Raw genomic sequence first — 13,548 nt, 5'->3', positions numbered from 1 at the left:
TCTGCGAGCGACACAAAACCACTAGCGCATACCGCCCAACCGTCCCGATTTCCGCAAGACACTCACACTTTCCTGTCCTGCGCAGCTCCATACATGCTATGTCCCTTTAATGATTTACTGATCAATCATCCTCCGATCACCGCCTGTTCTTATAACAGATAAGAGGCTGCGGTGATCGGAGGAACACTTTACTATGGTTCAAGGACCTTGTGTGACATCACACGGTCACGTGACTGGGTGGGCGTGTCAGTGTCCCGTGCAGTGAAGAGAGAAGAGATCTGTGTAAGGTACTGAGAAGGGAGGGGGTTCTGAGATGCAGGATGGAGAAAGAGAGAGAGAGAGAGAGAGTGTGTCTGTCTGTCTGTCTGTGTGTGTGTGTCTGTGTGTTTGTCATTATACTGGGAGCAGAGATGGAGGGGGGGGGACATGAAACTGGGGGTAGATGAAAGGCGATATGAAACTGAGGGAGAAATGGAGGGGGAGAGATGAAACCGGGGGCAGAGATGGAGGAGAGGACATGAAATGGAGCAGATAAAGGGGGCACTTAAATTGGGGGACAACTGGAGAGGGCATTAAACCGTGGGAGGAGCTGGAGGGGGACCTGTCTGACTCTAGTTGCCCCCAGTTTACTGTCACCCTCCAGCTACCCCTTCGTTTTAATGTCTGCTTCTAGTTGCCCCCCATTTAATGCCCCACTTCATCTGCCATTTATTTATTGCCCCCTCCAACTACCCCCATTGCTAATGTCCCCCTCCAGCTGATCCAGTTTCATGTTTAAACTGCGGCAGCGGGAGAGGGACTTAATACTGTGGGGAAGTTAGAAGGGAATATTACAATGTGGAGACATATAATGTGCGGGTGACTGTAGGAGGATTATACTGTGTCGGGGGACATGAAAAATGAATGAGAATGGGCGGAGTCAACATAAAAGTGGGCGGGGCTAAATTTGCTGCAGCACACATTTTGTCCCTCTTTCTGTTGTTCAAAAGTTGGGATGTATGCTAGCGGAAAAAAAGAAGTGAAGGTCTCCCATTGAAGTCAAAGGGAGGCATTTTTTTTTAGGTGGATTCCATGTCAAAATCCAGTCCAAAAAGCCCGTGTGAACTTACCCTAAGAGCGGACATGTAAACCTAGCCTTAGTTTACCTTTTCCCTTGCACCAAAGCTGTGTTGGCCTCCACGCACTCACCCTGCAGCTACAGCTGAGCTCAATTATTAATACAATTAGTTCTGTATTTATAGCACATCTTCAATAAAACAGGAATAATTCCACCTGACTCTCAGCATATGTTTTGCTGCTAAACCAGTGATCTCCAACCTGTGACTCTGGCTGTTGCAAAACTACAGGGCATGATGTGAGCTGAAGGTTCTCGGCTTGGGAGCCACAAGCTGCAGAATAGAGCTCTGAAAGGACTAAGAGGAAACACATTTCATTCACAATCTAGACTTCTAGACACAAACTATGTATTGCAATAGAGTATATATAGAGAGAGAGAGAGTCTGTGTGTATAGATAGATAGTGTAATGGTTCCACTACTGTTTTTTAATCTGTTTACATTGTGGCATGTTAACAAAAGACAAAAGAAAGCTGAGAAATGTGAAGTAAAACATTGCAGAGGTGGTATAGCTCGCGGCATGCACAGCTCGGGTGCGGCGCTGTTAATGAACCATCACATTCAATACTGTCACATCAGAAAATAAAGGAACAAATATAAAAGAATGTCAATAGGAATACCAATAAAACCTAAGAAAACAAGACCATGGACAATTGCACCTCATATCAGAGGCATTCAATGGCCCAAATTCTGTAACTGGCACCCCCAACTTCTATGGTCTCTGCCATTTGTAATGCTACAATCTTCCCACTTTTGCTTTCTGCTCATTTTGACAAATCTTACCCATAGAGTATACTGAATTAAAACTGATGAAAGCAAGAATTAAAATGGCTACCCATAGTAACCAGAGCATTTTTTTTCCATTTTGTAGCCTACACCAAAAAATAAAGATGGGGCCTGTTTTGTTGCCATAAGCAACTTCTCCAATTCTTGTCTTTGCAGTTTTATACATACAAGGACCCAGTAGTAGTACATGAAGCCACTACCAGACTTAGGGTCTGTTCACACTTGATTTTTTTTCCGCTAGCTAGTAGCGGAAAAAAGAAGCGAGCTACCCTGTCTTGCCACGGATTCCACAGCTGACGTTCACGCAAATAATGGTGCATGCAAATATTGGGGAGTCCCACCCACATTGTGTTAGGGATCTCACCCACATTGTGTTAGGGCTCCCAAGAGTTCCTTCTCCAGCTCAGGTTTTCAAACTACTTAACCCATGGCTTTCATTTAGTGGCATGCACCAGAGTTTTACAGCCGTGGTTCTCTGCTCTGCACATTGGGCTGGCGAACCACTGGTAAGGACAAACACTAAACTTGTACTTTGCCAAAAGGATTGGTAATGTCTCATGGAGGAGGGGGAATGATAGTAGACTCGGTAAGACGCTGAATCAGGAAGAATGTTATCTCTTGTGGAGAGTGTGCAGTATGGGTCCTGACGTGTTATTACTTGTAGTGGTGCTGTCTCGGTACAGCTGATCTGCAGGGGTCTTGGCCCTGGAGCAGTGGGACCCTAGAAACAATTCCACTGGTGGGACCTAGACATCCCAGTCCGACACTGGTGCTATACATCATAATATTCTTACAAGAACACTGGATGAATGTGACGTGGGTTTGCCATTTTACATATGTACGCACACATTGCATCTGTTCTACCTTTCTGCACTGTAAGATATGAGTCTCTGGCTGTGCTAGGTGAACACTATTAGGCTCTCCTGTTATATTAAGCATCAGTGGACATCACGTGGGGTTTCTTCAGACCCAGTGTGTAATAAGTAGATGTCCAGTAAAGATGAGAATCATAATCCGTTATTATGAACCTGCCCGATCTGGAACTGCTATTATTATACTCTGCTGTCTCTTTATTTCATCTATGTATCACAATGGCCTATCCCAGACCTCAGTAGTCCCTGACATCAGACAGGAAGTCCAAACAGGACAGGGAGTTGTGCTGGAGCCCAGGGGAGGTGAATAACTTTTTTTTTCCTGTTTGTTCACCTACCCTGTATCTTTGCTTATTATTCTCTGAACTGAAGCGACCCCTGACTATAATAATAGCAGTTCCAGTTTGGATGTGTTCCTCTGAACGAAAATGAAGTTACAAACTCACGAATATTGTAATAACTGTGACATACAAAATCACATTGGTTATTCGGGTGTACATTTGGTTTTGGTTATTTTTTGACTAATTGCCAAGACCTACAGTAAACATACCACTTTTTGCATTTGTTAGCTTTTCCCTAGTGAATATGTCTTTTCTTCATGTTATTAGAGTAGGGGTCACTTAGGAACATTATATCATATGGAGGGCCACTAAGGGACATTATACTATGTAGATGGGTCACTGTGGGATATTATACTGTGTGGAGGGGCTACTATGTGACATTAGACTGTGGGGGGAGGGTACTCAGCAACATCATATTGTTTGATGGGCCACTAAGAAACATTATACTATGTAGAGGGGCCACTATGGGACATTATACTGTGTGCAAGGTCCACTATGGGGCATTATATTGTGTGCAAGGTCCACTATGGGGCATTATATTGTGTGCAAGGTCCACTATGGGGCATAATACTGTGTGCTAGGTCCACTATGGTACATTATACTGTGTGCAAGGTCCACTATGTAGCATTATACTGTGTGCAAGGTCCACTATGGGACATTATACTGTGTGCAAGGTCCACTATGGAACATTATACTGTGTGCAAGGTCCACTATGGGGCATTATATTGTGTGCAAGGTCCACTATGGGGCATTATGCTATGTGGAGGGGACACTATGGGACACCTAGCGGAAGGGCAACTAGCAGCAGCATGATTCAGGGAAGGACAGAAGTATGGCAAACTCTTCAGAAACAACTTGTGAGTGTAAGAAACATCATGGCATTCTGTAGCGAATAGAGAAGATGAGGAAAGAGAATGTCTACCACAAAGGAAGCATCACTGAATGTAATAGGTGTGGATTGTCTTTGTGATCCCTGGCATAAAGTGGGAGGTCTACACTTTCTAAACCCCATGGTTCCCCTAATCTGCCCCCTAATTCCGTTACATTTATATATACCCTTTTCAGCTGTTATAGGGGTTAATCTCTCTGCAGCGTCTTGTTGCCAAGGCTTCTACCACTCCACCCTTTTTCTCTATCAATGACATCAATACGAGCATGCCTCCGGGTCTAGCTTGGCTAATGAATGCAGCTCCAATGAAGGCTGGGGAAAGAAATGGGGGCGTGGATAAGCTATGAAATAGCCGGTATCCTGGCTGCCTCGTGTAGCTCATCATCTAGCTGATTCCACCATCAGAGCCCGGAGAATGGCAGTGTTCACAATGAGGTTATCTGTATCTAATCTCCTGATCAGGGGTGTAGCTATGGAGGGTGCAGAGTTAGCAGTCACTACCAGACCCTAAGGAGCTCCAAAAGGTCCCTTTGCCACATAAAATTTACCACCATTCTAAACGGGACAAGGCAGGTATGGACCCCATTACAGATTCTGCAACAGGGCCAAGGAGCTTTAGGATACGCCTCTGCTCTTGATGTGCCCTCCTGTATATAGGACAGCTGAAACCCATTGAGGGATAGATACAGGGACAATGGCTGAATATGAATAAGGCAGACAGCAATTCAGTGTCAGACTGAGGTTCCTTGGGCCCACCAGATAAAATGATTCTGGGGGACCACCCTCCAACAACCTATAGGAAATAGACCACAATACCCTTCAAATTTTGGAGTCCTCTGCTGAACCATACTTGTGTTAGAGCCTGGGTCCACTGGAGGATCCTCTGGTGAGTCAGTCCGACATTGCAGCAATCCATTTATCAGTCAGTGAGTGTATGGGACGAGTGAGGGCATTTAGGTCTCTTTTTACTTAGGCATTTGCATCACCCTTTACCTCTGTGTCTATCCGTCAATGGACAGATGAAATAGCGGCTATCTAGTATTCCTTGTGGTCATTTCATTTTGTATCGTTTTGAATGCCATATCTTTTTAATCCATACCCAATATACTGTAGGTTAAAAGTGTTGCTCAGAATTTTTCTTATGGACTATGCTTTGGATAAGTCATAAATACTTGACTAGTGGACCAACAATCAGCCCCTGTATGGATCAGTTATTCAGGGGGTGTCCGGGAGCTATGTGCCATCACTAGAGACTGGGTGTCATCACTGCAGCAGTGCTTACCTTGACGTTAATGGGAACTGAGCTGCACTAATGGAGCCTAGCCACTATACAGTGTATGGTACTACGTATTTGCTGGAATGATGGAGCCCAGCCACTATAGTGTATGGAACAACCTGCTGGAGTAACGGAGCCTAGCCACTATAGTGTATGGAGCTATTTGCTGCACTGACAGGGCCCATCTACTACAGTGTATGAAACTATTTACTTCCAGCAGCTTACACTGTATATTTGACATCTACTCCTTGCGGCCACGCTGTGATTTCCAAAACCATTGCGCTTTCGGAATTTGCAGCATGTCATTTATACTTACGGAAACGCCAGCAGTTGCCCTATAGGTATAACTGAAGCAGAATGACACAGACTTTGTGTGAAAGTGCTGCAGAAAAACCGTGATGCGATACTGCTTCGTAAATATACGCCATTTTATCCTAATTAATAAGTGTAATCCGTTCTGATTCCCATAAAGCCCCAAAATAGGAAACCTGTCAGAATTTGAGGCAGAATAGGTAGAATATAGCAATATTGTCATGAAATCCATCAGGCCTTGAGGTAACAAAATTTCTGGCAATCCTCATCTTGTCAAGGAGTGTTCACATTAAGCAGAATGTAACACTTGTTTTAGCAGTTCTAGTAGAGAAGCGATATTATAAAAGTGAATGGGATATAAAGTCATGTATGAACGATCCCCAATGCTGATTGCATGTGTGACTGATAAAGCACTGGCAGCATACAGGACGCTATAGCACTGGCAGTATACAGGACGCTATAGCACTGGCAGTATACAGGACGCTATAGCACTGGCAGTATACAGGACGGTATAGCACCGGCAGTATACAGGACGGTATAGCACCGGCAGTATACAGGACGGTATAGCACTGGCAGTATACAGGATGGTATAGCACTGGCAGTATACAGGACGGTATAGCACGGGCAGTATACAGGACGGTATAGCACGGGCAGTATACAGGACGGTATAGAACCGGCAGTATACAGGACGGTATAGCACCGGCAGTATACAGGACGGTATAGCACCGGCAGTATACAGGACGGTATAGCACTGGCAGTATACAGGACGGTATAGCACTGGCAGTATACAGGACGGTATAGCACTGGCAGTATACAGGACGGTATAGCCGTCAGCACAGGCGCCGCACACACAGCATTACCTCACTCACTTTGATGTGCGGTACCGTATGCAGTCCAGACAGAGCTGCTGTTCTCTTTGATTCCACCATATGTCTGCTATAAGGCGTTGCCTCTGTTGGCCGGCAGGTGGCAGCAGACCATGCACTAAGGCTCTGCTCATTCTAGTTGCCGCTTCCCCTGGTCACTGTGATGGGAATGTCCCGGAGGATTCCCAGCAGCCATAAGAGCATTAGCCTGCCTGCCACCAGCGGACAACCGAGCTGCACACAGCGCCCCCTCCCTGGGCAGGGATAAGAGCAGTCAGGTCTGTGTGCTGCCACCGCTGCTGGATCTACCTCCCCCTCTGTCTCCACAGTCCACACCCCCAAGTGCTGGGAGAGCTCCCGGATCCTGTGCTGTGTGCTGGTGACAGTCAGTGTGTGGCTCTAGGCGTGTGCTGTCACAAGGTGGCATCACTCCTGTCACTGCTAGGCTGTGTGCACCTGAGAGCCCGGGGATGGCTGGCATGGAGAGCTGCTAAGTAAGGGGGGGACAGCAGGATCCAGCACAGGCTGCCACAGACCACTAGCAGATCCCTCACTTTTCCTCTGGGGTTGGATGAGGAACAAGAGGCTGGCATCATGAGCACCAATTGTAAGTACATGCCACTTGCATCAGCCATCCCTTGTACATAATAATGCTGCATCTATACAGAGGTCACACTGACCCATACATGCATGCTAAGAATCAATGTGCATTGTTATGTTGGCATGATATGTGCAGGATTCTGCACCTATACATCCTTATTATTATTATTATTATTATTATTATTATCTGTATACTATATCTCTATATTATTGTTTTCTTTTTATTGTTTGCAGTGCTACAATGTATTGTCCATGTGCTGCTCTTTGTATACGAGCAACTCTTTCACTAGAACTATATAAATCTGTATTTCCAAGCACTTGGCTACATCTATAGTGCCATTGTCTATAATGTACAGAGAGCTGGATGTACCCGGGATTATGATGGATGTAATAGACAGGCCTTGCTATGTATACCGCTGCAACTTTTACATTTTCTCTAGATTATCCATGTAATATCCAGTACACATCCATCCATCTAGCTATCTAGCTGTGATTATGCCGGTCTCCTAAGTTCAGTAAGGAACTGATGTCATCGTCTAACAACAGCAATTGTCTATAGGAGAATATACAGTATTCACAAATATAGCAGAGAAAGGTGCATTGACTCAATTGTGTTTAGGATGTTGAATGAAAGTTTTGGTCAATATTAGTCATTAATATTATTAAAACGGTTTGTGTTTCATATCACACTGGTTTAGATAAGAATTAGTATGTATGATGCTACTAAGGAAGGGCTAAACCACATAGGATACTTAGTGGGAACATGGTCCCATAAAACCAAAGACTTGGATTCATGCACAAATGTTCGACCACTCAGTTATATTGAGAAAGTGCAGCCAAGAGGCACAGGTGTTCACTGCACTGATGTCATCGAGCTAAAAATGGATCTGCCTCTGTGTCATAGACCGTAAACCTCTTTTTGTAAATATTCAGGGACTTGCCAGGTTGTAAAGACTTGGTTCCAGAAAGCCCATTTCTTTAGAGAGCTGCAAGGACAGTCAGTAAAACAATGGATTGCGTGGACTATTATTAATTTTAATGGTGCCCCATCTTGGTTTCCTTTGCCTGCAGCATTAGGTAAAGCACCAGCAAAGCGCTGATCATGGAATGGAAGACTCCCCCCACCACTAACCTTGCGGAGCAAAATGAATTGTCTTCTTTCCCATGATCAGCTTGGGAAGGATGTTTAGCAATGATGGCCAATGATCTTCACCAGCTTTGACCACGTTGGTTTAGTGTCTATAGGTGGCCTTACACATTGGTATAATATTGAAAAAAATTTACATTTTTAAAGCAAAATGGATATAAGCAGCAATGCTGATGACAGACTGCCATCATCTGGAAATAAGTGTTTAAAATGAGTTTCTTACCAATGAATGAGCTTTTCCTAAAGAATGTTCCTAGAACGATTTGGGGCATACCCAGAAATTTCCAGATTGGGGGTTTACATGCAACAGCAGATATTTCCATGTGAAATTACCCCCTTGGCCTGCAAATGTTTTTTTTAAAAAAGGAAGCTTATACTCTGATCCTCTGCTGCTGCCATTCCAGCTGTGCCAGGGGCCCACTGTTCCCCACTCTCTTCATTCTGAAGGATGCTGGACAGGGGATGCCCATTCAGCCAGTCACTGACTGCACCAGTTACTTGCCCCAGTGTTGGGCAGAGTGGGTAATCCCAATCATTCCCTGCCATGTTCTGTATTTATTTTGTATTTTTTAAAGACATTTGCAGTCCAATGCCAGCCATTTGTATGCTGTTGGAAAACTCCCTTAATTTCTTAATTTTTATGTCGCAACCTGTGCCCCCTCCACCCCCATCTTCTTCCAGTCAGTCAGATTGCAATTCCTGTTGCACTAGGTTCACACCTGTGTTCAGGTTTTCGTTCATCGGGTCCACTTGGGGACCCGATGAACGGAAACCTAATCTGCTTAAAAAAGCAGTTTCTCACGGATGGACTATACCCGTGGATAGATTATAATGCAGTCCACCATGTTTTTGCCTTTTTTTTTAGGTGGATTCAGGGATGGAAACCCCAAATGGAGATCGGACGTAGGTGTGAACTTAGCCTTAGCTGAGAAGTTTGGTTTGTGCATTATGACTAAACCAACTAAACTAATTTCTGATTCTATGATGTCATACTGGTTATACAGATACTGATGTTGTAAATATATATTTATGTCAATGGTTTCACTACATCACCATTCAGAATATTGATGGTCTGCTCTTCTGCCTTCACCAACATACTCAGCTGTGGCCCAGGGTTAGATTAATAAGGTGGTGGGCTAAATACTACTTTATGACACTTGGCCTAGTATAATCTACTAATAGGTCGGGATAAAGCACTACAAGGCGCTATATGTCATAGAAACAATGGTGACATTCAGTAAGTATCATTAGTTTGGTTTCTATAATAACTATGAATATATTCATGACTGTCTTGTAGGACTCCTTGTTGTGAAACGCTTTAATAACTTGCTACACCTTTTACACCTGTTTATTAGCCAGTTATACCAGATGATTTCTGTTTTGTTCCATTCACTTGTCAGACAGGTAGGATGTCCTCTGTGTTCTAGGCCTTGGGCAAATATAATGCTTAGAACAGAATTGTGACTCAATACAGGAATGCAGAAAAGACAGGTCATCGTCATCACATACATTGCTGTCATTTCTTATTGATTATTCATAGACAGGACAGTGTAAAGTGGACTATGGATATACATCAAACACTCTATTCCTGTATAAATATGCACGCCTTCAGATATTGTGTTATACTATGCCTGATGAAGAGACCTGAGTAGTCTCGAAAGCTTGCAATCTGTCATCATTTTTGTTAGCCATTAAAAAAGGTATCAAATACTGAGGACTCTCATATATATGGATACTGAGGACTCTCATATGCATGGATATACACACAATGGAGGAGATTCACTACAGCAAAGTGTGCCAAAAGTCTGCCACAAATTGTGCCATGTGCCAGTTGCGTTATGTAATTTAGGCCTCCCTAGATAGTTGCGAAAAGTGTCTAGCAAATAGGACATGGCTAAATGTTTTGTAGTGTTATGTTTGTACCAATTTACCCTCAATATTTTGTGCAAAGTAAGATGACTAAGAGGCATAAGCAAGAGAATAGTGTCCGACAAGATGTGCTAAACCTATATAGTGTGCGCTGCTGTGTTAAATTTGGCTCAGCTTCTGCTGATCACATTTAGCTTTATGCTGTCAAAGTATATTTTTCCCAATGTATATAAATATGTATTGTAAAGAGTAACTATTATAACACTATCCATCTACATTTAGTACCAGCAGTGTAAATTCTTGGGTATCTCTGTGCCTGGCTTCTTGCCATCAGTGTCATATCCAGATATCAGACCCTTGCCAATATAACCTTCTTTATTTTTTTTTATTTATTTTTTTTACATGTACCTTTCAATTGTTGAAAAAAAAATCATTGCCTACTGTTTCCATTTCAAGGCAGACATTTCTGTCCACTATCTGTCCCTTTCAGCCGCTATGAATTTGGTTGTGTCACATTCATCATCACATGTCCACAGTAACCAGTCACTGGTCTTTGCCTGAGTTTTTTTCAATATATTGGAAAAACCCTTTTGACTCTAAAGTGAACAAAACGTACTCTGTTGGCAAATTTGTAAGTGCATTGGCTATCAGGTATGGGGTTTATCTGGCCACTGGTCTTGTCCAGTAAGTACTACCTTGTCCAGAAAGGACCACCTTGTTCACCACTTCCACGCTTCTCTGCTCAGTACTAACATCACATCATACCACGAAGCAGAGAGGAAGCATGGACCACAGTGGTGGGTAATAAATGCAGCTCACAACTCACATATTAGATGTCACTGGATGTGAGAAACACTATATTATATATGGGGGTAATGAGCAGACCATTACGGTACATGTCAGGGCACAGAGGGGGCTCTTATACTACATACTACATAATGTTCCCCTACACTGAGTGTGGGGGACATTATACTACAACTGGGGCCACTGAGGGAGCCATTATATTACATATGGGGGCACTGAGAAGGCAGTTACATTGCTGTTGATAGAGGTTCCAAATAAAGACTTATTATGTTAACATTTATAAGAGCTCACTACTTTGGGGTACTCATTGTGACTTTTTTTCATTGGGGGGACCTGGCTTGAAAAGGTTGAGAAACACTGTCTTCTTAATGCAACTGGTAGGGAAAACACTAACACTGAGCTATATTATAGCGCCAAATTGGTGCCATCCTTGGCTTTAACTGTATCTGAAACATTTAAAGAAGCTCCCATGGAGGCAATAAGTTGGTTTGGCTTATATCAATGATGATGTTGGCATTGATATGGCAGTACTGGTCCCAACATGCACTACTCCCCTAGAGTTTAGACTGGGCAAAGAGACCCAGAAGGAAGTGACCAGCCAATGATTGTTCCCTTCCTCCCAGTAAGAAATGGTATGGCATTATATAGTGTATAACTTGTTCATGACCTATGGCATCTCTGGTCATCACGTACCAATTACTACGGACGCTCTTGCATACTTAATTAGGAGCAGATGATGAGGCTTCGTCAGCTTAATTGTGCCGTTCAGTGCACAAAATTCCTTGGCAGTAACAGCACACAATGAATTATGTAGCTGTTTGCCATTGTCCTAGATTCTGTATTATAGTTGGGTATTCACAATGGGTTTTTTTGTCTTGCTATTTGAATGATGTAACTCACTTACTATACCATCAGCGAGAGACTGCTTCATGTGGCATCCTACAGATAGACGGATTTAGGAGAACTATGTTGACAGCAACAGTTTAGGAAAATTTAGTTTGGATTTATAGCTTTTATACTCCATAGCTTCTGGTTTAACCTCAACTTCAAAATCAACTTACTTAGTGTAGTTTTATTAAAGGGAATGTCCATAAATTGAAAAACTCTTGAGTAAGAGCAGCAAATATACAATAAAATGTATACCTATACTTACCTGTTCAATTCCCTGCTCTATTCCACTCAGCTTTGGTCTACAATCTACAGAACCCGCTGGTCCTGCAAAAACCACATCCAAAAAACACGTCACGTTTTTCTATCTCCCATTGACTTCAATGGGTTTTTCAAGGCGGAATCTGTCTGAAGATAGGTTATGTCACTTTTTTTTCCCTCTAGCTGAAAATATCAGCTAGTGGAAAAAAACTGCTACTGCCTCCCATTGAAATGAGTGTTAGGGCTAGTTCACACGGGGACATGGACGCTGATTTTGACAGCAGATTTTGCGGCCAAATCAGCGTCCATACAATGTCCACACTATGTGAACTGCTCCCGCCGCGACCATCGCGGTCGCGGCTTTCACCTCCGCTGTCGGCTCAAATGAATGAGCCGACATGGAGGGCGCTGCGGCTGGGCGGAAGCCGCGGCTCATCGCGAGCGGCTTCCGCCCGAAAGATAGGTCATGTCGCTTCTTTTTCTGCTAGCTCGCTAGCAGAAAAAAAAAAGCGAGCAGTTCACATAGGGATACATTGTATGGACGCTGATTTGGCCGCGAAATCCGCTGTCAAAATCAGCGTCCATGTCCCCGTGTGAACTAGCCCTTAGGCGTTTTATGAGGCAGATTTTGAAGATTATTCTACCTCAAAATCAGCCTGCAAAAAACTGTGTGTGAACATAGCCTAAGAGCTAAGTTATAAGTGATTCTCATGGCCTGTATGAGAGTGTATACAAAGATAATGTCATGTTATTTTGAAGATCCAATGCAGAATAAATATAAGGCAGCAAAGGCGCTGGTCCAAAGTAAAACCCTTAATCTCAATTGGTTAACACTTGATGCGTTTTTTGGGCACAAGCCCTTTCTCAAGCGAATATAAGCGTTCTACACACTGGAGAAAGGGCTTGTTCCCAAAACGCGTCGTTTAAAAACAATTGGAATAAAGGATTTTACTTTGGACTGGTGCCTTTTCTGCCTCGTATTTATTCTGCATTGGATCTTCCTGACGTGTAAACAGGTTTACCGTGTACCTGAGGCCAGCGGCTTCTTACTGGGATCCGATACATTCTGGAACTTATTCCTACACGTGCTGTAAGTGGTTGTGATTGTTTGTCACAACCTAAAAAGCTAAGCGACCATCTGTTTATTTATTCAAAACTCCACCTTGCATTTACAATATCGCACTATTAGCGCTTGGCGCCATATTTTTTATATTTTTCCGGTACATAGGGGGATTTTGAAGGTCGGGCAGCTACCACTCCATTCATTTTAATGGGAAAGCTTTGTGTTTTGGCAGTCTCCGGGGTCTCATTGAAATGACTTGAGCAGTTCTGCCTGCCTGCCAGCCATGTAAAGTGGGGTGCAAAACTCCCCAGTTCTTGAGATGGATATCATTGTTATTACCCCTGTAATTTAGGTTGCCAGCAAAGTAAACACTTCTGTGCTAAACTTACTTCCTCAGTTAAATCTTCCTAGTTCCTGAAGACATTGTTCTTGTTATTGGTTGTGTACTCTGATTTTATGC

General features: G+C 43.4%; 1 protein-coding gene across 4 annotated transcripts in view; it reads left to right on the top strand.

Moving 5' to 3' along the window:
• The first annotated feature begins 6,709 nt into the window (after nucleotides 1-6,709).
• Nucleotides 6,710-13,548, top strand: part of ABLIM3 (actin binding LIM protein family member 3) — a 155,938-nt gene continuing 149,099 nt past the window's right edge. The window contains exon 1 of one of the 4 annotated variants that reach the window (XM_075274682.1): nucleotides 6,710-7,063. In XM_075274682.1, the coding sequence (XP_075130783.1) occupies nucleotides 7,051-7,063 (13 nt within the window). In that variant the 5' untranslated portion in view covers nucleotides 6,710-7,050. The remainder of the gene's footprint in view (nucleotides 7,064-13,548) is intronic. The other 3 variants (XM_075274679.1, XM_075274680.1, XM_075274681.1) reach the window with 3 other exon arrangements.

Source organism: Leptodactylus fuscus, chromosome 5 (genome assembly GCF_031893055.1).
Source record: "Leptodactylus fuscus isolate aLepFus1 chromosome 5, aLepFus1.hap2, whole genome shotgun sequence".
NCBI classification, from domain to species: Eukaryota; Metazoa; Chordata; class Amphibia; order Anura; family Leptodactylidae; genus Leptodactylus; species Leptodactylus fuscus.
The sequence above is the reverse complement of the archived record's forward strand: the minus strand, read 5'-3'. Positions and strand labels throughout refer to the sequence as shown.